The sequence below is a fragment of the Phalangium opilio genome, unplaced genomic scaffold (genome assembly GCF_054372755.1).
Source record: "Phalangium opilio isolate 3A_F unplaced genomic scaffold, DU_Popi_V2 ptg000079l_1, whole genome shotgun sequence".
NCBI classification, from domain to species: domain Eukaryota; kingdom Metazoa; phylum Arthropoda; class Arachnida; order Opiliones; family Phalangiidae; genus Phalangium; species Phalangium opilio.
Genome location: NW_028324187.1, coordinates 5,614,113 through 5,637,123, shown reverse-complemented (window position 1 = coordinate 5,637,123; position 23,011 = coordinate 5,614,113). Strand labels below are relative to the sequence as shown.

Genomic DNA, 23,011 nt, shown 5'->3' with positions numbered 1-23,011 from the left:
AAAATCTACCCATTCTTTATATAATTTTGATGGAAGTTCCTGTTACACGCGAGCGACGCCGCGGGTAACAGCTAGTTAATAATAAATTAATAAAACGAGAGAGATTAATTAATTTGTAATGGTGAAGTTTTATTGGGAGTGCTTATTGAATTGTCGGTTAAAAGTTTTACAAAAATGGTTTATTTATTTATAATAAGAGTCATGATTGATGAATTAATTAATTTGTGGTCCAACGTTTGCCGCGTTTATTTCCTGATGGAGGCTTTTGCAGCTGAAATGGTTTGTTATCAGTGGCGCCAAATGTTGAGGAAGGAGAGTTGAATGATGAAGTTGATCCAAAATTACCTGAAACGAAAATTAAATTAAATTATAGTTAATTTATAAATAAATTTTTAATTTATTTAAGATAGAAGAAGTGTTTTAAACCTAACTTAGTAATAACTCGGAGGCGGTAAAGTAAATTAAACGGATTTATTCATTGCCTTTAATAATTAGAAAAACTAGTAATTTTATATCTTTACAATTTTTTAGGCCTATCATGATGATTTATAATTAATTATTTTTAATTATTTCTTTAGGTTTAATTAATGGGGGTGGGCATCTTTAGAAAAATCAATATGGGATGCCTCTAATCATTGATTGATTGATTGATTGTTAATTTTTAAACAAGGATAACTTATAATTATAAATAATTTTAATAGTTAAAAGAAGTAAGTATTTCATCAAAATTATTAAGATTAATTGCATTGCCGGAACTGATTAATTAATTAATTAAAAGAAATATATTTTGCTAACAAAATTAAATTAGGTAGTTTTGGTTGTTTTTAATTATTATTTTTTTGGCACCATTTTAACGAGTTTTTCAGTTTTAATTCTTCCCTTGGGAATTATTTACCTAAAGGTTTAATTGAAGAATTACCAAAAACTGAGAACGATGATTGTTGATTTCCAAAAGCTCCACTTCCCGTCAAACCTTTTTTTGAAATATTAATTTTGTTTATTAATTATTATTATTATTATTATTATCTATATTAACTTCTTGTTCTTTATAATTACCAGGTTGTTGAGCTCGATTAAAAGCCATGGCCATAGCAGCGGCACTGGGATTACTCGAAAACGGAGGTGGTCCAACTGTAACGGGAATTGAAACTTTGGAAATTGGACGGTCTGATTTTTTCCTTTCAAAGATATTGGTCATATCTCCAGTCATAGAACGTCTTATATTCAAAAAGGCATCTTTTTGATCCTTAACTGACTCGTGAATGGTATGTAATTGAGATGCTAATGCCACAAATGTTTCATGGAATCTTTTAATAATTATGTTAAGCTCTAGATGTAAAAATATTTATTTAAGTTAAGAATGGTTTTGTTTTATATCATTTTATTGGGGTAAAATATTGTATAACCATGAGGAGATAATATTGAAGGCTTGGCCAATGCGGCAAAATATTGTTCTAATTGTTCAATATGTTGACGACAAGATTGCATTTGTTTCTCAAAATCAACAACCAAATCTTGGAAATATCTAAGGAAGTAGTGTTGAAGTTTCTTAGAACAATATTAATTAAACTTTAAAATAAAACCCCAATATGGCATCCGTTAACTTTATAATATAAATTAGATTTCAAATTACACTAAGCCTTTGACGAACTTTGCCAATGCCAAGGCTTAAACTAATGGCGACTCTTGACCTGGGCCAAGGCTTAAACTAATGGCGACTCTTGGCCTGGGCCAAGGCTTAAACTAATGGCGACTCTTGGTCTTGGGCCAAAGCTTAAACTAATGGCGACTCTTGGTCTTGGGCCAAAGCTTAAACTAATGGCGACTCTTGGCCTGGGCCAAGGCTTAAACTAATGGCGACTCTTGGTCTTGGGCCAAAGCTTAAACTAATGGCGACTCTTGGTCTTGGGCCAAAGCTTAAACTAATGGCGACTCTTGGCCTGGGCCAAGGCTTAAACTAATGGCGACTCTTGGGCCAAAGCTTAAACTAATGGCGACTCTTGGGCCAAAGCTTAAACTAATGGCGACTCTTGGCCTGGGCCAAGGCTTAAACTAATGACTCTTGAGCCTTGGCAAGTTGGCCACCATTTTGGGTTGGGGTTAAAACAACTTAATTTAACTAACTCCGAGGGTGCTGTATTTTCAAACTGCATTGAAGGGGGCAAATCTTTTGTTCTTTGAGCAATTTCCACATTTTTTAAATCCTTTATTAATCAATAACAAAGTAAATTAAATTAAATTTCACTTAAACCCCAGAAACTAATTTTAAGGTGTCTAACTTTAGCTGAAGAAATTTTAAGTCTTTCAATGGCAAGAGCATTTCTTTGAAGATCCCTAGAAAGTATTGAAACTAATTTTTGCAAAGATGCAGTCTGTTCTTGAACTTTACGAATAGGTTTTGAAGAAACTCTAGATATTTCCTCTCTAATTACTTTCTGATCTTTGACATATTTCCTTTGATTTTAATTAAATATTAGTTTAGATTAGACCTTTTATTAAATATTAATTAGGTTATTCACCTAAATGAGTCTATAGATTCACTAATCTCATTTGGTAAAACTTGTTCCTTGATAGTTTTGCTATCATTTTTACCAGCAGCGGAACTTTTAGTGCCTGAAATCTGTGAGAAATCAACTCCTCCTAAACCAATTGGTGCTGCTGTAGTTGCAGCAACGCTACTAGCTGGAGTTCCCCCTAATCCTAAACTAGGAAACGCGTTTTGAACTCCTAAAGAAAAACTACTAGTGGTAGGGGTTCCAAATAGGCTAGGGGTATTAGACGTTGTTGTTGCAAAACCAATTGGTCTTGATGTAGTGCCTCCAAAGAGACCAGTTGAAGGCGTTGTTCCAGTTGAAACTGTGGTGTTTGTTCCCCCGAATAAACTACTTCCGGGTGTCGCGGTACCAAATAAATTTGGAGCCGAACTTGTTGATGTAACACCAAATAAACTCGGTTGGGTTGAAACACCCATACCTTTTTAAGATAATTTATTAAGGTATAATTGATACAAGGCCAAATTTTAAGGACTTGCCAGGTGTTGAAGTAAATAAAGAACTAGTCGAACTTCCCAATGGATTTACAGTTGCGCTGATAATAAATTAATATTTATTTATATGGTAATTTTACCATGATTAACGGTCATGACATGGTGGATTCCTTCCAAGTTACAACATATTACATACCTGGGTGTTGGAGTCGCAAACGCGAAACCGGTTGGCGCGGTGTTCCCAAAATTCATATTTTATTAGACTCAAGATTAAAACATTAATTTTCTTATTTAATTTATGATAATTTGGTCATTTCTGTGAAAATCAGTCAGGGACTAAAGGGTTAGGGGCTTAGGGCGCATAACAACTTTAAGCCTTTGCCAGAATTTGCCAGAAACAAATATAGCGCGAACGGAGCCGAGCAGGAAGTAGACCACGTGATGCAGCATACACCATGGAGTAATATGAAAGGAAGCGTGTTTGTAAGGGAATTTTATTTTCTCAACTTGTGATCAGGCTGGGAAATAGCACACTTCCTCTGGTCCAAAACCAGTTTATTAATTGCTTGGACTAGTTTTTTAATTCAAGAAGTGGGGGTTACTGGTCCTCGGGACCAGTTTATTTATTGCAAATCTATAGGAGAACAAAGGCTGGGACCAGTTCGGAGACCAGTTTATTATTTCGGACATAGGGGGGTCACTGGCAGACTTAGAAATAGCACACGTCCACTGGTCCAAAACCAGTTTATTAATTGCTTGGACTAGTTTTTTAATTCAAAAAGTGGGGGTTAATGGTCCTCGGGACCAGTTTATTAATTGCAAATCTATAGGAGAACAAAGGCTGGGACCACTCCGGAGACCAGTTTATTATTTAGGACACTAGGGGGGTCACTGGTCCCAAGGACTAGTTTAAAAATTATCCTTATTTCTAAGTCTGGTCACTGGTCCCAAGGACTAGTTTAAAAAATATCCTTATTTCCCAGACTGCTTGTGATTTTGTTGTGCTTACGTAACGTTTCAGTCTGAATAGCTGTCTGCTTCAATTTAAATCACGTGCGTTTGTTACATAACTTAGACTGGTTTTAAACGGTAGGAAGCCATCCATCGCCGCTGTGGTTTCTATGTTATATAACTATAGTTCTTTTATTATTAATATATTAAATAATATATTTAGAGTCTAAATATAAATTTTTTAAGCATGCCGGAAAAAATATTGAGTGTCGGTTTAATTTGCTTAGATATTGTGGTGACGTGTAATTCATTCCCACAAGAAGATAGTGATCAGAGGTAAGCGCTAAATCAGCATTTATTTTAAAGCCACGTACATTGAATCGCAATAAACTTTACGTTTCTTAGATGTTCGAACATAGAATGGCGCCGTGGAGGTAATGCCTCCAATAATTGCACAGTTTTTACTCATTTGAATATTCCCTGTGAATTCCTGGGAAATTTTAGTGTTGACATTCCTGGAAAGTAAGTAAAGCATTATTGAAAAATACGGCAATCTACCCCCCCCCCCCAAATGTATGAAACCCTAGTTGGCCATGTCCTTGCCATTTATTATGTTCTAAGTTGGCCATGGCTATGCTAAGGGATTACGGACTGGGCTGGAAATAAGCACACTGTGCAATGTCAAAATGTCCCATAATTTTTTTTTAAAACTAAGGGGGTCAAATTTTTCCGAAGTTTTGATAGCTTGACTATAAAGATGCGAACATTATTTATGCTATAATATTTTTCATTCACACTGCAGTGGACAATGTCCTATACAAAGCGGGGGGGCGAGGGGGTCACTGGGCATGTATCTTAAAAGAAATTTTTCTTATTTCCCGCCCTGCTCGTTCTATAGGGGGTAGTACTAGTAGCCATGAGTGCGTGATCTAGTTGGCTATGTCCTAACCTAAACTAATCTTGTTTAGTATTTGTTTAATTTTAGGTTTCTGAAAGACAATATTTTATCTCGAAAAATCGACATTGCTAACTGCGTTTATGTTGAAAATGAAACATGTCCTACATCGTGCGTTCTACTTAATGCTGAAAACGGAACTCGTACTATTCTACATCATAGGAAGTAAGTTCATAAGATAGTTTTCACACATGGAGGATTCATACCATTTACACCAGGATGCCCGGCTTCCTGGTGTAAATGGTATGAATCCTCCATGTTTGAAAACTATCTAATGGTGTTTTCCTTTGGGTCCTCGCGGAGCGCTCCCATGGAGGAATAAAACTAGGAGATCCTATTCTTCAAAAACAGTCTTTAACGAAGATGGAAACTACTACTACCATTTTTATTGCTCCTTGGGGGCGCTCCGCGAGGACCCAAAGGAAAACGCTATATAATACTTTGGCTATCTTTCTTCTTTTCGGGATCGTAACGATACTTTTTTGGTACTCAGAACTTTTCCTGAATTAAAATTTGAGGCGTTTCTTAAAGTCAATCTGTCTGATTATAGCTGGCTTCACTTTGAAGTAAGGCTCTAGCTTTCTTGAAAGGCATCACGTGATAGATTAGATGACTTCACCTTTCCCTTACATTGAGAAAATTCCTTTATTTATAACGTTTTTAGTTATTATTTTTTTTATAGGGGAGGAACGTCGAGGAAGTTCTGAAAATGTTAGAACACGCTACCAAATGGAAAGCAGACGCTAAAAGTTCCGTGCCCATCTCAGTTGAAATTGAAAAGGCCCGACCTGAAAAAATTCAACTGTTACCTTATGGGGATTATGTCTTTTTGGATAAGGTTTTCGCCCAAATGTGTGGATTTAACAGCATGGTTGAGGCGGTACAAGGAGTCGCTGATAAAATCAAACCAGGGTAAGGCCGACTGAAATTTATTCATTGGGATCGGGTATTTCGGATTTTCATTTTAGCGTAGTCTACAAAATTCCATAGGATTTATGTTCTATGGTTCTCTTAAGACCTAAGACTATGCTTGAATTTTCCCGCCATTTTCATTGTCTACAAAATTCCATACGATTTATGTTCTATGGTTCTCTCAAGACCTAAGACTATGCTTGAATTTTCCCGCCATTTTTATTGTCTACAAAATTCCATATGATTTATGTTCTATGGTTCTCTTAAGACCTAAGACTATGCTTGAATTTTCCCGCCATTTTTATTGTCTACAAAATTCCATATGATTTATGTTCTATGGTTCTCTGAAGACCTAAGACTATGCTTGAATTTTCCCGCCATTTTTTTTTTTTTTTTTTTTTGTTCAATAGGGCAATTGTAATATGTGCCTGGGGTGAAATGGGCGCGACAGCTCGTTGCAGCGACGGAGAACTGGTCACTTCGCCATCATTTCCGCCCAATAAACTGGTGGATACTTTAGGAGCCGGTGATACTTTTGTTGCGGCGACCATTTTCGCCCTTCACCAAGGCTTAAGTGTTCGAGACGCCATTACTTTTGGTTGTCAACTCGCCGGCACTAAATGCGGAATTGAAGGTTTTTGCGGTTTACGCAAAGCCTACGACGCTAATAATTTCGCTGATATACGACTATTAGATAATGTATCGCGATAAAATTAGGCCAAGAAAGATATAATAATAAAATGAGTTACGTTTTCCCTATAAAATCATCGGGCCTTGGCCAATGATAGGTGCTTAAAACTTATTTACAGCCCTTTTGTATTTGTACAAAGCTGTCTGCTTCAATTTCTGCTGTTGAGGGAGGGAAACATGTTTATTTTGAAAGGGTTTGGCGATCTCGTGTCTCGCGTTGTAAAAATTAACAGTATTAATGTAATCCGGAAATTATCATTGGAAATGAACGGAAAAGGTAGGTTAATTCTTTTATAAGTTTCTCGTAGCGGGGAAATTTAAAGAACATTTTCAGAACTTATTAAAATTGAAAAACTGGATAAGGTAATGTTAATAGGCATAAATAGACCAGAAAAGAAAAACTGCGTTAATCTTGAAACGGCAAAATGTTTAAAAGCCGCTTTTGAAAACTTTGAAAATGATTCTTCAGCGGCTGTTGCCGTTTTATACGGAATAGGTAATTACCTGACCCTACCCTTTTGAACGTTAGCGATGTCGTAAACGACCCCGCCCCCTCCCCTTTCAAATTAGGTGGCAGTTTTTGCTCTGGTTTTGACCTTAGTGAATTAACAAATATTAAAGATGAAAATATAGCAGATTATTTAGAAAATGGCCTCAGTTTTATGGTAAGTTCAGAGTTAGGTCCCGACAATGCCCTACCTGATATCATATTATCAATTCAGGGACCAACTAGAATGTTGACAACAAAACCAATAATAGGTGCAATATCAGGGTACGCGGTTGCTGGCGGTTTAGAATTAGCGTTAATGTGCGATTTAAGGGTTATGGAAGAAACGGCCGTTATGGGAGTTTTTTGTCGAAGATTTGGTATGGTCTCTAATCTATTGTCCCGCGATATGTTAGACAAAGCCTTATATTCTAAACCTATCGCAGGCGTTCCCTTAATTGATGGTGGAACAGTCAGATTGCCAAAATTAATCGGGCTTTCGAGAGCGTTAGATTTAATTCTGACTGGTCGAGGCGTTCAGGGGAAAGAAGCCTTTGAAATGGGGTTGGCCAATCGCCTCGTTGCCTGCGGAACGGGTATAAATTGACCTTGAAACGTCATTGTTATTCGTAGAGGTGCGCGAATAACCCTTTAGATATCAATACCGAATCGAATTATTCTTCATTTATTTTTTCAAGCATAAAATTAGGGCCTAGCCATTAGCCAACGCTTTTGTAACATTAAGTGTAAGCATGGCCCACTCGATCACGCAATATAAAATTGGGCAGAATATGGTGCTATTTGCGCACCTCTACGTTTTAGGAATGAAAATACTCTAATATATACCGCTATTTTTAAAGCGTTAGGGCAGTCTATAAGTTTGGCAAATAGTATCGCTAAGTTTCCTCAAAATTGCGTGCGAGTCGATAGAAAATGCGCTTATTATAGCACCTTTGACGCTAAATCGCTAGAAGATGCCTTGAATTACGAATTTGTCGGAGCCGCTGATATCGTACAAACTGAGGGCAAAACAGGTTAGAATTTGATCCAGTTTAAATTCCTTCGAACCAAATTTAGTTCGCTCCGTTTTCTAGGAGCCGCTAAGTTTCAAAATGGCGTCGGAAAACACGGGAGTTTTAATATAAGCAAGCCAAAACTTTAATAAAAGTGTCATTTATTGATATTTGACGAATTAAACGAGAGAAAAATATATCTGGCCAAATTCTCTTCATAACGTATAAAGTCATCTTATTTCCTATGAAATCCTATATTTTTGTACCTTTTCTATAAAATATCCTATATTGTACAATTCTATAACATACTCTAAACTATTTACAAGAAGTGATATCTAGTTTACTAGGGAGAAGGTATAAGATGCCTAAGTATTCGCGCGCGCCATAGTCCCAGTCCCCCTTTCAAAATACAAAGGGGGGACGTAAAAGGAGGCCGGACTATTTCGCTGCCTCTCCTCAGTCGGAAAATATGACTGTAATTTTCCCGTCATTCGCGTCGCGCTGACGTGCACGAGTTTTCAAGAACCAATGAGATGCTGGGTTTTAATTTAGAGGCGGCGGGGATTAACTCCGGACCTACTATACGTTTGGACTGGAGATGTGTGGCGAAGTTATACCATGAATCTATATAACTATGAATATACAGCTGCGTTAGGCTGTCTAACCTCTCGATAAGGTTTGGGCGGGGCTTAGCGAAAGGAGACATCAGTCACGTGTCTGCTAGTGTTAGGAGCGGGAGAAGGGAGGGGGAGTCCGGGGGGTGTGTAAATTCGAAACGTCACTTCCTCTTGTCTCGTGATTGGCTATTAGAGCTACGCAAAACGCGTCAAAGCTAGGAGGGTAACACCCAAACCAAATCGACATGATAGAAGGGGCATATGATAGAGCTGTATATTCATAGTTATATAGATTCATGGTTATACCTTCTCCCTAGTAAACTAGATATCGCTTCTTACTATTTACAATCGCGGAAAACGTATGGTATGCTTATGTTATAACGGAATAATAAGCCACAAACGAAGTGTTAATAATAAATTTTTAATTAGAGAAAGCTTCGTCAAGTAATGTACATTTAAAAAGCAGAACGTAAGTAATTAAGACTTTGACTCTCTTGAGGAAAAAAAAAACATTAGGATTAGTTTAGAGGCAAGCATCGTCTGCCGCGTTTTTTCGTTGAGCTTTGATTTCTTTTGACACTATTTTATAAAAATCTATAATTTTATATATATATATTTATATATTCTATTTTTCTACATTTAAATGAAAATCGGTATGAGATCACAATTTTTCTTTTATAAAGGGATGTACAATCCGTTATGTATGGGCGGGGCCTATATCAAACTTATCTTCCATCAAATATAGCTCTACTGAGCATGCGTGAAGTTCGTAGCATTATCAGAATGGGCATCTACCGTAGAAACAGACGTTCAAGCAGACGACAGCCTAATCACTACTCCAGGAAATAGTAACACTACTACTAAAAAATATAGTTCTTGAGTCTTATAGACACGCCCATACATAACGGATTGTACATACATCCCTTTAAAGTTCTACAAGGCCTCGGAAATAAAATGGCGGCGGCGGTTTTTTTAAGAGAATGACATTGGTCCCCTGAAATTTTCTCGTTTTCCGGCGGCGCTATATCTACTCGTAGAGCTTAAAGTGCTCGCGCCGCTACTCGCAGTTTCGTAGCAATCCAAATTACTCTGACAATCTAACGACTCTAAACCGTTTTCCGTCGCGGAAACAACTTCCGTTGTTGCGGAAGATATATTTTCGGTGGTTAAAAATGATAACGTATTTTCGGTTGGGAAAAACGCCGCCGACCTACTATTTTCCGTCGTTGAAGAGAATGAATGTATAGAGGGAGCACCGCCTAGCATTAAATTAGTCGCGTTATTAAAAACACTAAGGACTTCAATAGGCTGTTCGTTTTGAGGTGATGGCGTCATTTCAGGCGATATTTTTGGCGCGACGGAATTAGTACAGTTTACGCGAATAGATATCCGTTCTCCACTAAGTATGATACCACTATCGGCGGTATTAGTTTGCCTCGTCGTCACGGAAATTGTTTCTTGCGACGTAATTTCGTTGTAGCGAAACGTTTCTCGTTGTAAATCTTCGCTCGCGTTTTCTTCGCTTTCACTATCGATTTCGTTCGCGGAATTGGAATTGGCGAAATAATTTGGCGTTTTGTCGGAATTTTTGCATATTTTTTCGTAACCCGGATCAGCGTCAATTCCCGTTTCGCTATCCGAGGTTTTTGGAACGACGACGCTTTTGTCGTCATCGCGATCCGAGTCAGTCGTCGTTTTGTCTCTAAGTCTTTTAACTTTCTCATAACCCGGATCAGGAACCTCGCTATCATTTCTACTTAAAACCCTTTTAACAGTTTCGTAACCGGGATCGGCTTCGCTATCTTTCCGCGTTAATTTCCGTTGACGTCGACTGATACCTTCGTAACCCGGATCAACTACGTCATCCGGATCGCTATTTAGAAATTTGACGCATTCGTATTCCGGATCGCTACAACTAAAATCGTCCACCAGGTTTTTCCGCAACTTTAAAACGCGTTCGTAACCTGGATCAACGCAACCTTCGCTACTACCTAAGTCGCTATCTTTACGCGTAACTAACCTGTGTCTTGAAACGCATTCGTAACCCGGATCGGACGATGATCCAGATCCTGATCCCGAAAATTGTTTGTTCAAAATTAGTTCGTACGCCGATTCTTCTTCAGTTTGTCGTCTGATTCTTTCATATCCCGGATCATCTTCCTGGATCAAGGTTGTATTGTTAACGCTGGCGTATCCAGGTTCGGTTATATCCTCAATGGCGTATCCGGGTTCGGCCGAATGTCTTCGAGCTAATGTCCTCGGTTCCAATAAGGCAAATCTACCACCACCACCACCATTATCAGTTTGATTTTTGGGATGGAAGACGTCATCCGGATCGTTAGAGTCCGTTCGGAGGACATCCTCGATTCCAGAGACGCTCATGGTACCACCGGCACGTTTTTTCTGGACTTTGGCATAGAGTTCCTCAACGTTTGACGAGTTTTCGGCCGATTGGTTGCTTAGCTTCTTGTTTTTGTCAACGACTGAGTAAAGGGCGCGAACGTCTTTGGAACTGGACGCCTGACCATCGCCTCCTCCGCTACCAAATGAGGACATAGAGGCGATTGAGGCTAAAACGGAAGAAACGTCAGAAACATTTAAAGTATTTAACAAACGTGGTCCGGTCTTAAATACCTTGTCGGGAGTGCGCCTGGGCAACAGATTTTAAACTTTCAACGGTGGGTGGATCAGGCGGGAATTCTGATGGATTTCTTGGTTCAATGTGGTCGTACGTTGTGGAAGACTCGCCCGAATTTGGTCCGGATTCAATTTCAGCGTACGTTTGTTCGTCGTCAGGAACTTCCATGTAGTAACCTTCAGGTTCGTCCGTCGATGAGCCCTAAATTTACCACCATTCGGTAAGGAAGGTAATTGCGCTGATGCTGAAAGGGCCAGGAATCGCGATAATTACCTGATTGGATGATTGTTGTCGTTTACGCAATTTTTGCGTTTGCAAACGAACTCTTTCCAAAGGTTCGCGGACGCTTATAACTGTATATGGCACTTCGCGTTCGGCGGAAACGACCACTAAAGGATCGAAATGAGGGGGATTACTGGAGGAGGGTTGATTATCGTCTAAAGGTGGGGTCATATAAGGGATTTCCGCTGAAGGAATATTTCCAGCAACGGCTTGTCCCGCCATTGAGGATAAAGGTTTAGAGTCATCTGGAAATAAACGACGGTGCTACAACTGGTAACTATCCCCAAAACCCCATCCCCGAAATCGCGTACCACTTGAAGGACCAATTGACGATGAGGAAGGCGAAGACATATCCGTCTCCAAATTAGCTTTGGAGGCGGAACGAGGAACTCTTTTGTCCCTATCGCGATCCGAGGATTGTGATTCGTCATATTCGTCGGTACCAGGGTCGGAATCAATCTGATTTGACAATCTCGCGTAAGGGTGATGAGGTTTCTGTACGTGCGAGTAGGTGTGCGTCGAAATTGTTCTAGTCGAAGAACTCCCTGTACCCGACGTTGACGTTGATGTCGACGTTGAAGCCAAATTTTCCATTAAAGAATCCTTGTTGTGTTTGCTTTGAAAATTTGGCGGTAACGTCGACTGTGGTACCTATAAGAGCAACGTGGTACTGTTGGTGTAACGCCAACCAGACCCAACCGAAAATCTCTTACGTCATCAGTAATATTGGACTCTATGTGGTTTAATTTGTTGGCCTTGCCATTATGGTTGTGATCGGGTGCCAATATGGGATGCTGAGCTTTATTCGTTACCGTGGCGTAACACTCCGAGCCACTATCGGCCATTTGGTCCGTGTCTGTGTCGTGCGAAGACGGCACTCCGTTTGGAATGGCCGGTAACGCACGGTCCACTACAGGTCGCGACTTAATGTCGCCCTTTTCTTCAGTTTCCTCCGCGACATTGTTTGAATTTGATCCAAGGCCATCGTGGAAACCAACAAGCGACGCGCCGCCATTTTCAAACTCCTTGGTTATGTTTAAAGCGCATTCACCAAGGAAAATGAAAAGTTTCATCTTGGTTAGACGTTTCTACAAGCGTCTGACTATGGGCATAGTCCACGGGCTCCGACTATGGGCATAGTCCACGCGCTCCGACTATGGGCATAGTCCACGCGCTCACGGGCTCCGACTATGGGGATATTCCACGCGCTCACGGGCTCCGACTATGGGGATATTCCACGCGCTCACGGGCTCCGACTATGGGGATATTCCACGCGCTCACGGGCTCCGACTATGGGGATATTCCACGCGCTCACGGGCTCCGACTATGGGGATATTCCACGCGCTCACGGGCTCCGACTATGGGCATAGTCCACGCGCTCACGGGCTCCGACTATGGGGATATTCCACGCGCTCACGGGCTCCGACTATGGGGATATTCCACGGGCTCCGACTATGGGGATATTCCACGCGCTCACGGGCTCCGACTATGGGGATAGTCCACGGGCTCCGACTATGGGTATAGTCCACGGGCTCCGACTATGGGTATAGTCCACGCGCTCACGGGCTCCGACTATGGGTATTATTGCCACGCGCTCCCGACTATGGTTATTATTGCCACGCGCTCCCGACTATGGGTATTATTGCCACGCGCTCCCGACTATGGGTATTATTGCCACGCGCTCCCCATTATGGGCATAGTCCACGAGCTCCCGACTATGAGCATAGTCCACGCGCTACTATGGGTATAGCCCACTCGATCACGCACTTCTATAGCTCGCGCTATAGAGGCCCGTTCAAAGAATTCGATTACAAGGTACAAACGCGACCATAGGATTTTGAAAGGAAAAGGCAAAGGAGAGAAAATTACGTGCGATTTTAGTTTACCATATCCTATGTTCTATTGATCAGTATGTCATGAAATTTTAATGAGGTGTATCAATTTATTCTATTGTTTTTTTTTTTTGGAGTATCACATTTTTAAAAATAAATTAGACATTGGAAACTAATTTTTATTCAAAAAACTATCCACTCTATAATTTTAATTTTATTTTAATACTTCCATAGAAACTCGTACTGATTTTGAATTTCCCGCCCGTTTCGTTTCTTGACCTATTGGAGGGCTTCTATAGGTATAGCTTGAGGGCGTGAACGAGTGGGCTATGCATTTTGAAATAGCAAATACAACTAACAGTTACATTGGGCGCTTCCACAACGATACTCGAAAGTCGTCCTGGAATTCCATAATCTTGCATTTTACTGTTGCGTTGGGAAAACGAGGACATGGAATTTTCGATGCACACAAAATGACTGAACATTAACTACATACCTGTCTTTCTCTCCATGGCAAACACACATAACAAAAACAACTAGCAAAGTTAAGGTAAATAAAATTGCCAGAAATGCGGAGAAAAGTGAAGGAAGGCTCGCGATGTTTAATATTAATCCCATCGTTTGGAAAGAAATTTAAATGAAAGGTTGCAACAACAAAACGTCCATCGAGAGAAAATTATCTGAAACATGGAGATCAACTTTATTTTGATATAAAAGTGCTGCTTTAATTAAAAAAAAGGGCTTCAATTATGTATTTTTTATTCTTTAGGCTTTGAATTTTGTTATATATGCGTTAATATTAATTTTTATAAGCTATTAAAGTTCAAAATATGACCGTCTGGTTAGTTTACTCAACTTGACTGGCAGTGGCCTAAATAATTTTTTAGGACCAAGGCTTAAGTCGTGACAGTTCCTAACAGTAACAGAAAACGCTAGTTGTTTACGGGTATACTTACCATTTCGGGCTGAAATAAACTATATTTTTCAAACCTAATATTTTGGCCGAGTTTTTTTTAATAAAATTTAATAACTTTTATTCATATTTTTAGGTTTAAAATAGGTAAATAATGTCTACAATCTACATAGTACACATTCTATTTTCCGCTATGGCTTCCGAATCCAAACAGGAGGAAGTGAAAATCCATTTTTTTTTGCGGAAGTAGGAACCCCTCCCTTTAACGGCGTCTGCTTCACACTCACTAGGGCGTGATTATGATTTACGCTTTTAAATGATTTTATAAATTAAGAATTAATGAAAGTTAATAATTAATTTTATGCTTAAAAGTGAACGTAAATAATAACAGAAGTATAATATACTGTTGATAATAATTAAAATGCATTTTAAAGCCATTTTGGTCTATTTTACACTTAGTCTAACGGCCAAACTGGGTAAGTTTGCCAATTATCTTTTAATTACGTTAATCTATGACGTAATTTCAATAAAAAAACTCGAAATATGTAGGGTGGGCTATTCAATGCTACCAATGTAGCTCTGATCAAGACGCAAAAGGAGAGGATAACTGTGGGGCCTATGCTTCATTTAACACAGAACGTAATGCAATGATAGACTGTTTGGGAGAAGAAGCCGTTAGCCCCGGTACATTTTGTTATAAAAGCATTCAACAAAGTCCCAGAGGCTTCATTTGTAAGTATTTAAGCCTAATTCTGTAAGATAATTAGTATAAAATGCAAAACAAACGCATTTTAGGGGATGGCCGTTGGCGGACGGTAACAAGAAGGTGTGCTCAAATGAGTGAGAGGGGGATCAACTGGGGTTGTGATTGGGGTTATAAAGAAAACGGGGTTTATTGGGAAGAGTGTTATTGTGCTGAAGATGGCTGCAACTCCTCTTTCAGCATAACTGCTCGATTTTCAACTATAATTGTTTTGGCTTTGTTAGCCACCTATGGTATTTTCATACAGTAATGACAGCTTCCTGCCATTAACTGTATTAGTATTTACGAGAGGATAACACGAACTGCCACTTCTCTATAATCATAGCAAACTCGATCACGCGCACTGCATAGTCTCAGCCAGGGCCGGAAATAAGAAAAACTTTCGTATAATGCATGTGTAGAGTGACCCCGCCCCTTATTTCCCGCCCTGGTTCCAGCAACTTTACGCGTGATCGATTGTGCTATGTTACAATACTAAGGTTTAAGCTAGGAGTATAAACTCATTTTTAAAGGAGGCGAATCTGAATTTTTCATTAGTATTTTTATACACACAAGTGCCTTTTTTCGTTATTATTCTAGAATTAGGTTAATTTTAATTAAAATTAAACCCGGTAAGCATATTGGGCACTTTATGTTACTTTCATAACTATCATGTTTAAAATTTCGTAGCACATTCCATTTTGCATAATGTTTGTTTTTAATTTTTCCGTCCAAACAATTCATATATCTGAGATAAGCTGTGATGTGACAGCTTGTTTTTTAAATGTTTATAATGGAGTATTTTCTATACAATATTTATACACGGATAATGAATAAAATTTACATTTTAATATTACATATTTTAAACAATTTTTAATAAAGTACCTTTTACTGCTAGGTTGTCTGCTTAAAACGTAGGCTTACAATTTCTACACCACACGTTTTAGTACTCCTAGGTTGTCTCGTAAGAATGTAGATATTAAATTCTACTCCAGTACTTTCAATACTCCTAGGCGGGCTTCTTAAAATGTAGCAGACGACACTGATTTCCGTTGAATTATTCAAGTTCAAAACTTCAAATTCCATTTACAATAATGCTTCATGTGGAATGTCCAAGCTTGTAAATTAAATTAATTTAATTATCACTTTAATTATAAAGTTAAAGCTAAGTAATATTCGTCCATAATCATCAGTATGTCTTCAAGAATCTTTACTGGTCTTCTAGCAACAGTTTTAATCACAATTTTTTACTTGAACGGTAATTTAAATTTTTTATTTTTCTAAGCCTTGGTCATATGGCCGCGCCCGTAGCGTATCCCCATCCCTATGTAGAAACCTACTAAATCTATGGTAGAAACTGGGTGGGCTATGCAACTATAGTTTACAGAATAGGAGGATTCATACCATTTACACAAGGAGGCCTGACCTTAGAGTTCATGCGTGAGTCAGGCCTCCTTGTGTAACACCCGAAGCCTGACTTCCCTGTGTAAAATGTATGAATCATCCTAGTCTGTAAACTATGTATTACGTAATAAAAGCAATTAGTGTCTAATTATTGTTGGGGTTTGAACTGTGGTTCTATATATAGCCCTATTTCTCCCCTTTTAAACGATACTAAGTAATTGGGGTTACAACAATCAGAGCAAGAGTAATTAAGCAAAATAGAGTAGTGTCGGTAGAGAGGGGAGTAGACCGTTTATCCCTCCCTCTAGGCGCGCTTTTGTAAGAGGGGATACTGTACGCGCCTGGTAGGGGGGATGACACTGAGCTAGAGCTAGATGTCAGTGCCACGTATGCAAACCATACCCTCCTATGTCTTAGCTAAGTGTCATCCCCCCTACCAGGCGCGTACAGTATCCCCTCTTACAAAAGCACACCTAGAGGGAGGGATACACAGTCTACCCCCCCCCCCTCTACCGACACTACTCTATGGTATGACGTTTGCATAGTAGAACTGACATTACTCTATAGCAGAAGTTTATCAGCACACCACTTTGGAGTGTTGTAACTCGGGTTATATGAGAGATAGAGGGAAATGGTTTTAGGAAAAGCTAGTCCTACTTCCTATCTAAAATACAAGGATGCTAAATCCTTTGTACATCAGGATTTCCTGGTGTGGAGGCCATAAAATGCTGGGAATGTCGGTCGGACGCAGATCCGAAATGCGCTGACCCTTTTGACAACACATCTCTGCCAATCCAAGATTGTAGCATAAGAACATTGCAGCATCGGCCAGGCCTCGAATCAACCATGTGTCGTAAAACCAGACAAAAAGGTCTGTCTGTCTGTCTGTCTTATGCTTTTCTAGCGTTGTCTGTCTGTCTGTCTTTGACATTAGGGCTAACCCTTGGTCCCCCATTTGTTGTTGTTGTTGTAGTCAATGGCCATTGGCGGTTCATTCGTTCTTGCGCTTTCATTGGCGTTCCAGGGGAGGGGCGGGTCGACGCGAAGGGACGGTTCGAGGAGAATTACTGTCTTATGCGAACAGGCACATACAATGTCTTCATGGAGTCTTGCACCTGCAAGAGTAAAGATGGCTGCAATTCTGCACATGCAGTTGATTCTTCTTTTACTCTTATTGCCTTTTTAATTGCCGCTATTTGCTCCATTAAATTAACTAATATTAAACTAATTAACCGATAATTATTGGTTATTACTTGGTAATTGTTGGTAATTTTGGGGCTGTAATTATCACACCTGTTTTTAATATAAACAAACATTTGGCAATTTAATAAATGCGCGCGGGGGACTGAACTACGTGAGTAATTACGCGCGCGTTAATTACTTTGTAATTAAAAAAAAAAATGACAATATGGTTGCCAAATAATCCGTCCAAAACTGAAGGAATCTCATCATATATAATAACCATAAACATTAAACAAGAAATCTCATCACGTATGACGAGTTAAACAAAAAGAAATAAATCTCGTCATATGACTAGTTTGAACATACGAGAAATCTCATCATATGACGGGTTTAAATAAAACAATTGCACTTAAACCGGTTAAAAAGATATTTACGTATTTTTATATAATCAAGAAAAATGTTTTTTTTTTCTTGTTATAAAATTTCACATTCCATTGTTTTTTAAATTGTTTAATTGTTTTTTATATAGATACTTAAATTAAATTTTTCTATTTAAAAAAAAATAATGTTAAAATTGATTAACTCTTAATTATTATTAATTTCTAAATTTTAAATCTTATACAGGAACGGTAATATCTGAACGTTTTAGTATCCCTTTAAGGGAACGCTTGAAAATGAAATCTCATCTCTCCGAAGGTTACGTGGTAAGTCTACTCTAGTGTTTTTTTTTGGGGGGGGGGCCAAGGGGGGTGGATCCGGTGGGAGGGGGGCCAAGAGGGGTTGGGTGGGTCCTCGAGTAGAATTATATTAAATATACCGAATGGTTAGAAACTGGGTAGAAAGTGTTGGGAAAGTCCGGAACTACTTTCTTGGTCGCCGGGCAACCTCCACGTCGCCTACCCGACCATCTAGGCGGCCTGAGAATTTTTCCAATAACATTCCGTCGTCGACGGTGAACTATTTTTCTTAAACTTTTAGAAGTTGAACGACCGAAGTAAATGAATTAAACGGAAAGGCCTAAAATATGAATATATTATAAGTTTCTTTTAAAGAAATTCTTCCTGTATTTTCCTATGTTTCAAGGATATGTTTCATTTAAATGAATTTACAATTTTCAATGGTCACTCTGGGAAGTTCTTTGAGTATATTAAAGTCCTATTTCTCCCAATTCCAACGATACACAATACTTCGGGTTACAATTACAATCAGGGCCTGAGTAATTAAGATAAATGTTCATAAACGTCCTCTCCATAGGATTAAAATGGGCTTTTTTACACTACACTTTTTAACTCTGGTTCTATAAAAGATACAGGGACGTCCTTCGAGCATATTAAAGTCCTATTTCTCCCCTTTCCAACGATACCTACTACTTGGGGTTACGACAATCAGCGCCTGAGTAATTAAGCAAAAATCTTGATAGACGTCCTCTCCATAGGATTAAAATGGGCTTATTAACAAGACTCGTTTTAACTCTGGTTCTATACGACGAAGTCCTTCGACTATATTATAGCCCTATTCCTCCCTTTGATACAAAGTACTTGGGGTTAAAACAATCAGGGTAAAAGTAATTATCATTTCAAATGATGGTCTTCTAGAATTAAATATGTGCGCTCGATATTAAAAGGTCATTAGTCATATTTATCGACTGATGTAAAAGTATTTTTAATAAGTTTAGATGATGCGGTGCTAAAGTATTATTGATTTTCTCATTTGGGAAAACGTATTTATTTTGGGTGCATTTCACCATCCCTTTAAAGTGGATTAAACACTTATTACAAATGTAATTGGAAATTCTGCTCATCTTTTCTTTAATTCGGGCCTTTTTTCTTCTTTTTTGAGAAAAAACAAATCCATCTTTCATACTGTATGTCATTTTCGGTTTCGTACTTTCGTGGGGTCGGCACCCTATGATAACTAGTACGAACCTTAGCTTAATACTTAGGCGCCAAGCTGCTGATGCGTTGAACGAGCGTAGACTCCAGAAATCCAATTAATTTCTAGGGAAAAGTATATAGAGCTACGCGTTAAGAAGGACTTATTTGGCGAAACAGATAACGGGACGCCGCCGAAAATTCTCGGCTCAAATCATAAGTTTATTATGAAAGTTCCCGCCAAGTTAGTAACAAAAATAGTCCCAACAGCGAGCGCATCAAGACCCAGACTCGGGGAATTCAAATTCTCCGTCACCCCCATCCCCCAAACCGGTCTTACACATGCGCAATCAGAACATCAGAGAGAAATTTCTTATCCCTCCGTTCCGTTGTTCGCCGCTTAAAGGAGATCATGTGACGTCTGGCTCCTCCGCCTTTCGCAGAGGCGAGTTCGCGACGGGCCATTTCAAGTTACGTTTCTGACATCTAATGGAGGTGTTACTTATTAACTTATGCCTCTAGTCATAAATGAAGCTGTTAAATCTCTTACTAGGGCCAAAGAAAAAATAGATGAAACCCCTTTAGTACGTTATTGATTCATACACTAGTTCTTTCTAAGTGGGACTGCAAAGGTTAAAAGGCGCTATAGCTCTGGACACGGATAGCTTTCAATTACAACTCGAAATTACCAAGAAATCTCGGATATTTGAAGGAAAAAAATCGGGGTTTTATATTCATATTTGAATGTGAAACTAAATTTTAATCAGTTTTCTAAAAATTCTGGGTTTGGCTTGGCGTATAGCGAAAGATTGGGAATTCATACAGCTAATTGGAATCTTTGTTCCCATGTTAATTTATATGCAAGTTTTGTGGTCCGGGCTTAACCATCATAATTCTGACGTCAGACTTTTTAACTGAGATTCAATTGGTTGGTAGCGACGCAAAATCCTAGGCGCGCGAAAGGTGCAAGCCGCTGCGAGGTAACTTATTCGCCAAGTAATGTTCGTCATACATTATGATAAGTCTAGCTCTTCCCACAATATCCGCCTAAATACATTGAGAAAATGGCTGGTTACACAATGATTCTTATTAACTGTATGCATTCCAGCGAAGATATAGGCCTAATTCTTTTGTCTTTGAGATGTTTCTATGTCAGTGCAATTAAAATGGGATTGGGAAATTGGATGTCGTTTCGGTTTCGTTTCTCCGATCAAAATATTGGTTGTATGCGCTTTACTGGCGATAGAAATTTGATATGGCCCTCTTCTCCGATTAGAAAATATAAATCTTCCTGGTCCCAAAAGAGAAATAAAACGAAAAAGAAAGTTGATATCTTTTCGATCCGCTAGAGTGCATGCCACTCCTCGCTATCTCGTTTAAATTTAAAGAACAAATGCAACGTGTACGGCTAAACAATTCAGATGATCTAAAAATAGCTTCCATCTTTCATGTATTCTTAAAGACAATCTATATTAGCATTTCGACTTTAAAATCTCTCAAATTCTTTTTATACCATTGTATCGTGCATACCCTTTCACCGGATTACCAAACTACCACAAGGCTCAGTTCAGACCTAAATAATGTGGTACAAAGCGAATTACCAATTTACGCAAGTATAAGGTCGCTTGCACTGACGCTAGCTAGGCCTAGTACTGTGACCCTTTTTTCCAGATACATCAGGCACGGTCAAGTGCGCCTGAAACTATATAATGAAATGTCTCAAATTGCAAAGTCGATATCCCATAAAATGAAATTGTTTTTGGGGCTAAAAATGAACCCAAAAATAGAATAGGGGGACCTATATTAAACCGACCAAGTTCTCAATGGTTTCTAATACTTAAATTTAACCTCTAAAGGGATTTACAAGGTGTTCCTTAAAGGGAGGGTGATAGGACAGTGGGACGGTTTTATGTGCAATCAGTCTCCAATGTTCATAACTTGTGTCCCTTGGAGTAGCAACATGTCATAGAAGTATAGAACATTTTCGACTGAATATTTACTTCCCACGTCTTTACTTCTGGTCTATCACCCTCCCTTTATCTACACCCTGTATTCCTAAACCGAGTCTTGAGTATTCCGCGGTTTCTAATACTTAAATTTAACCTCTAAAGGTATTTTATTATCCGCTCCAACAAGACCCCCTTAAAAACTTTGCGGGGTCTTCTTTCTCCCTAAACCTTGGTACTCCAACCCCCCCCCCCCAATTTATTAAAAAGGAATAAAAGTGTGCTGAACCAATTTATTACACCGCATACATTTTATTGGATGAGCAGCACCCCACGCCCCTTGCCCCCAAAGATCTAAAGAAAATAAAAAAAAATTTGTTAATAAATTTAGACACCCTCTTATAAATTGCTTCCAACTCTTCCAATTTACTGTTTTTAAAGGGAAGGCTTCTTTGTAATGAAAATGGGAAGTTTAAGTTGTACCATTCAATAGATCCTTTTCAGTATGATCGTCTGCTTCATATAGAGGTTAAGTTAGTATTGGGCATGTGGACACGAAGACCTTAGGTAGTCCTTCATAGTTATCAGAAGTCCTTTTGTTTCAAGTCATATCTAAGGCATTTAAAGGGATACTTCAAGCTAGATTAAATTGGTTTTCTTTTTTAATCGAAAGGGCGTATTAAATAATGAATATTATCAATTGGAACCATGTTTCTATCTTCAATATTAAAGGAGATACGAGTACAATTAAGTTTCCGTCATGGATGGCACTACGCGTTAGGCTTACCCGCCAAGCACTCACTGGGGAGCCCCGCTATTGGACTAACACGTCAGATGGTATTAGGCATCCAATCAGGGTACTACCCAAACGCTTGCAATAGGTGATACGCTTAGTTGTGGCTTGATTGCCATAGGCCTATTCGAATATAGGCGAAACGTCACTGAATTATCCACGTACGTCACGTGGTAGTGTCGCGCCGTCGTGATTAGCGGGAGAGGAACGTCACGTGATGCTAAACGTCGCGGATGACGCGTATGGTACGTTTTCTCTAGAAGCAACCTCCCCGCCTAATATAAAAATGCATTTTTTTATTTTGATGTAAATTCGAAATTCCATTTCGTGAGAGTTGGACTTTACGTTTAAGATTGTAGAGAGCGTTCCTTTAGTTCCTTGGGTATCCTCCAGAGGAAATGTAAAACTGAATAGAAGAATGAAATTTCACCCCTTTTTCCCAAAAACTTGACTTCGAAAAACATAAAGAACTGTATGTACCGTTTCTTAGAACGTTTTCAACGAAATTCCTGACAAGGAATTCTTCAGGAATTTCTTCAAATTCTTCCCCCATTTTCGTTTACGTTGGAATTAAATAGATATTCGTGTGAGAAATGAAGCTATTCATTGTTTAATATAGGGATCCATGGGTTAGGGTTAGCTGCATGGCCCAGCCATATGTGATATGTTATTATCATAAGTAACGTTCCTATACTGGATAGGGTCGAATTTCGGTTGAGAAAAAAAAACTATGGTTAGAGTAGAAAATGAAAAAATTTTGGATAGACTATTCCAAGAATTATTTGCGGTAAAACAAG

At 38.9% G+C, this 23,011-nt stretch overlaps 7 protein-coding genes across 10 annotated transcripts in view; 5 read left to right on the top strand and 2 right to left on the bottom strand.

The window, feature by feature from the left end:
• Positions 1 to 108: 108 nt before the first annotated feature.
• Nup58 (nuclear pore complex protein Nup58) lies at positions 109 to 3,424 on the bottom strand. Of its 2 annotated transcripts, none has more exons than XM_089845879.1 (9): positions 3,183 to 3,424; positions 3,032 to 3,087; positions 2,520 to 2,973; positions 2,280 to 2,454; positions 2,125 to 2,204; positions 1,407 to 1,525; positions 1,057 to 1,329; positions 920 to 973; positions 109 to 345 (listed from the first exon to the last, which is right to left on the bottom strand). In XM_089845879.1, the coding sequence occupies exons 1-9, from the start codon at positions 3,236 to 3,238 to the stop codon at positions 218 to 220; spliced, it is 1,395 nt and encodes a 464-aa protein (XP_089702005.1). In that variant the 5' UTR covers positions 3,239 to 3,424; the 3' UTR covers positions 109 to 217. The 2 variants fall into 2 exon arrangements, with proteins under 2 accessions (XP_089702005.1, XP_089702004.1); XM_089845878.1 differs by having other exon boundaries at positions 896 to 973; positions 3,183 to 3,422.
• A 582-nt stretch (positions 3,425 to 4,006) lies between these two features.
• LOC149654383 (ketohexokinase-like) lies at positions 4,007 to 6,568 on the top strand. Its single transcript, XM_089845886.1, has 6 exons — positions 4,007 to 4,273; positions 4,343 to 4,459; positions 4,923 to 5,057; positions 5,386 to 5,458; positions 5,575 to 5,804; positions 6,215 to 6,568. The coding sequence occupies exons 1-6, from the start codon at positions 4,185 to 4,187 to the stop codon at positions 6,513 to 6,515; spliced, it is 945 nt and encodes a 314-aa protein (XP_089702012.1). The 5' UTR covers positions 4,007 to 4,184; the 3' UTR covers positions 6,516 to 6,568.
• Positions 6,569 to 6,620: 52 nt separating this feature from the next.
• Positions 6,621 to 8,191, top strand: LOC149654382 (uncharacterized). Of its 3 annotated transcripts, XM_089845884.1 has the most exons (7): positions 6,621 to 6,771; positions 6,829 to 6,990; positions 7,065 to 7,159; positions 7,217 to 7,361; positions 7,428 to 7,577; positions 7,842 to 8,015; positions 8,076 to 8,191. In XM_089845884.1, the coding sequence occupies exons 1-7, from the start codon at positions 6,672 to 6,674 to the stop codon at positions 8,141 to 8,143; spliced, it is 894 nt and encodes a 297-aa protein (XP_089702010.1). In that variant the 5' UTR covers positions 6,621 to 6,671; the 3' UTR covers positions 8,144 to 8,191. The 3 variants fall into 3 exon arrangements, with proteins under 3 accessions (XP_089702010.1, XP_089702009.1, XP_089702011.1); XM_089845883.1 differs by having other exon boundaries at positions 7,065 to 7,361; XM_089845885.1 differs by lacking the exon at positions 6,829 to 6,990 and having other exon boundaries at positions 6,650 to 6,771.
• Positions 8,192 to 9,013: 822 nt separating this feature from the next.
• LOC149654381 (uncharacterized) lies at positions 9,014 to 14,480 on the bottom strand. Its single transcript, XM_089845850.1, has 8 exons — positions 14,320 to 14,480; positions 13,860 to 14,043; positions 13,723 to 13,789; positions 12,245 to 12,556; positions 11,843 to 12,182; positions 11,523 to 11,776; positions 11,246 to 11,450; positions 9,014 to 11,181 (listed from the first exon to the last, which is right to left on the bottom strand). Exons 2-8 carry the CDS (start codon positions 13,979 to 13,981, stop codon positions 9,584 to 9,586), a joined length of 2,898 nt encoding a protein of 965 aa, XP_089701976.1. The 5' UTR covers positions 13,982 to 14,043; positions 14,320 to 14,480; the 3' UTR covers positions 9,014 to 9,583.
• A 76-nt stretch (positions 14,481 to 14,556) lies between these two features.
• LOC149654380 (UPAR/Ly6 domain-containing protein crok) lies at positions 14,557 to 15,876 on the top strand. The gene is made up of 3 exons (XM_089845895.1): positions 14,557 to 14,752; positions 14,826 to 15,008; positions 15,072 to 15,876. The coding sequence occupies exons 1-3, from the start codon at positions 14,698 to 14,700 to the stop codon at positions 15,287 to 15,289; spliced, it is 456 nt and encodes a 151-aa protein (XP_089702021.1). The 5' UTR covers positions 14,557 to 14,697; the 3' UTR covers positions 15,290 to 15,876.
• Positions 15,877 to 16,064: 188 nt separating this feature from the next.
• Positions 16,065 to 18,170, top strand: LOC149654379 (UPAR/Ly6 domain-containing protein crok-like). The gene is made up of 3 exons (XM_089845894.1): positions 16,065 to 16,276; positions 17,123 to 17,293; positions 17,396 to 18,170. The coding sequence occupies exons 1-3, from the start codon at positions 16,213 to 16,215 to the stop codon at positions 17,659 to 17,661; spliced, it is 501 nt and encodes a 166-aa protein (XP_089702020.1). The 5' UTR covers positions 16,065 to 16,212; the 3' UTR covers positions 17,662 to 18,170.
• Positions 18,171 to 18,290: 120 nt separating this feature from the next.
• LOC149654378 (FMRFamide receptor-like) overlaps positions 18,291 to 23,011 on the top strand; it is a 44,569-nt gene continuing 39,848 nt past the window's right edge. The window contains exon 1 of the mRNA XM_089845840.1: positions 18,291 to 18,308. The gene's annotated coding sequence lies outside the window, so the exon portion shown is untranslated. The remainder of the gene's footprint in view (positions 18,309 to 23,011) is intronic.

Excerpts from the sequence above, each read along its gene's own strand:
- LOC149654381 (XM_089845850.1), bottom strand. The coding sequence starts at position 13,981 with ATGGGATTAATATTAAACATCGCGAGCCTTCCTTCACTTTTCTCCGCA. Across the intron at positions 12,557-13,722 it reads TGGAAGCGCCCAATGTAACT|GAGTTTGAAAATGGCGGCGC; the intron begins GTTAGTTGTATT and ends AACATAACCAAG. Across the intron at positions 12,183-12,244 it reads AGTCCAATATTACTGATGAC|GTACCACAGTCGACGTTACC; the intron begins GTAAGAGATTTT and ends TTGCTCTTATAG.
- Nup58 (XM_089845878.1), bottom strand. The coding sequence starts at position 3,238 with ATGAATTTTGGGAACACCGCGCCAACCGGTTTCGCGTTTGCGACTCCA. Across the intron at positions 2,455-2,519 it reads GAATCTATAGACTCATTTAG|GAAATATGTCAAAGATCAGA; the intron begins GTGAATAACCTA and ends TTAAAATCAAAG. Across the intron at positions 974-1,056 it reads TAATCGAGCTCAACAACCTG|GTTTGACGGGAAGTGGAGCT; the intron begins GTAATTATAAAG and ends TTTCAAAAAAAG.
- LOC149654380 (XM_089845895.1), top strand. The coding sequence starts at position 14,698 with ATGCATTTTAAAGCCATTTTGGTCTATTTTACACTTAGTCTAACGGCC. Across the intron at positions 14,753-14,825 it reads TAGTCTAACGGCCAAACTGG|GGTGGGCTATTCAATGCTAC; the intron begins GTAAGTTTGCCA and ends CGAAATATGTAG. Across the intron at positions 15,009-15,071 it reads AAGTCCCAGAGGCTTCATTT|GGGATGGCCGTTGGCGGACG; the intron begins GTAAGTATTTAA and ends AACGCATTTTAG.
- LOC149654382 (XM_089845883.1), top strand. The coding sequence starts at position 6,672 with ATGTTTATTTTGAAAGGGTTTGGCGATCTCGTGTCTCGCGTTGTAAAA. Across the intron at positions 6,772-6,828 it reads ATTGGAAATGAACGGAAAAG|AACTTATTAAAATTGAAAAA; the intron begins GTAGGTTAATTC and ends GAACATTTTCAG. Across the intron at positions 8,016-8,075 it reads ACAAACTGAGGGCAAAACAG|GAGCCGCTAAGTTTCAAAAT; the intron begins GTTAGAATTTGA and ends TCCGTTTTCTAG.
- LOC149654379 (XM_089845894.1), top strand. The coding sequence starts at position 16,213 with ATGTCTTCAAGAATCTTTACTGGTCTTCTAGCAACAGTTTTAATCACA. Across the intron at positions 16,277-17,122 it reads CACAATTTTTTACTTGAACG|GATTTCCTGGTGTGGAGGCC; the intron begins GTAATTTAAATT and ends TTTGTACATCAG. Across the intron at positions 17,294-17,395 it reads TCGTAAAACCAGACAAAAAG|TCAATGGCCATTGGCGGTTC; the intron begins GTCTGTCTGTCT and ends TTGTTGTTGTAG.
- LOC149654383 (XM_089845886.1), top strand. The coding sequence starts at position 4,185 with ATGCCGGAAAAAATATTGAGTGTCGGTTTAATTTGCTTAGATATTGTG. Across the intron at positions 4,274-4,342 it reads CAAGAAGATAGTGATCAGAG|ATGTTCGAACATAGAATGGC; the intron begins GTAAGCGCTAAA and ends TACGTTTCTTAG. Across the intron at positions 5,058-5,385 it reads ACTATTCTACATCATAGGAA|AACTTTTCCTGAATTAAAAT; the intron begins GTAAGTTCATAA and ends TTTGGTACTCAG.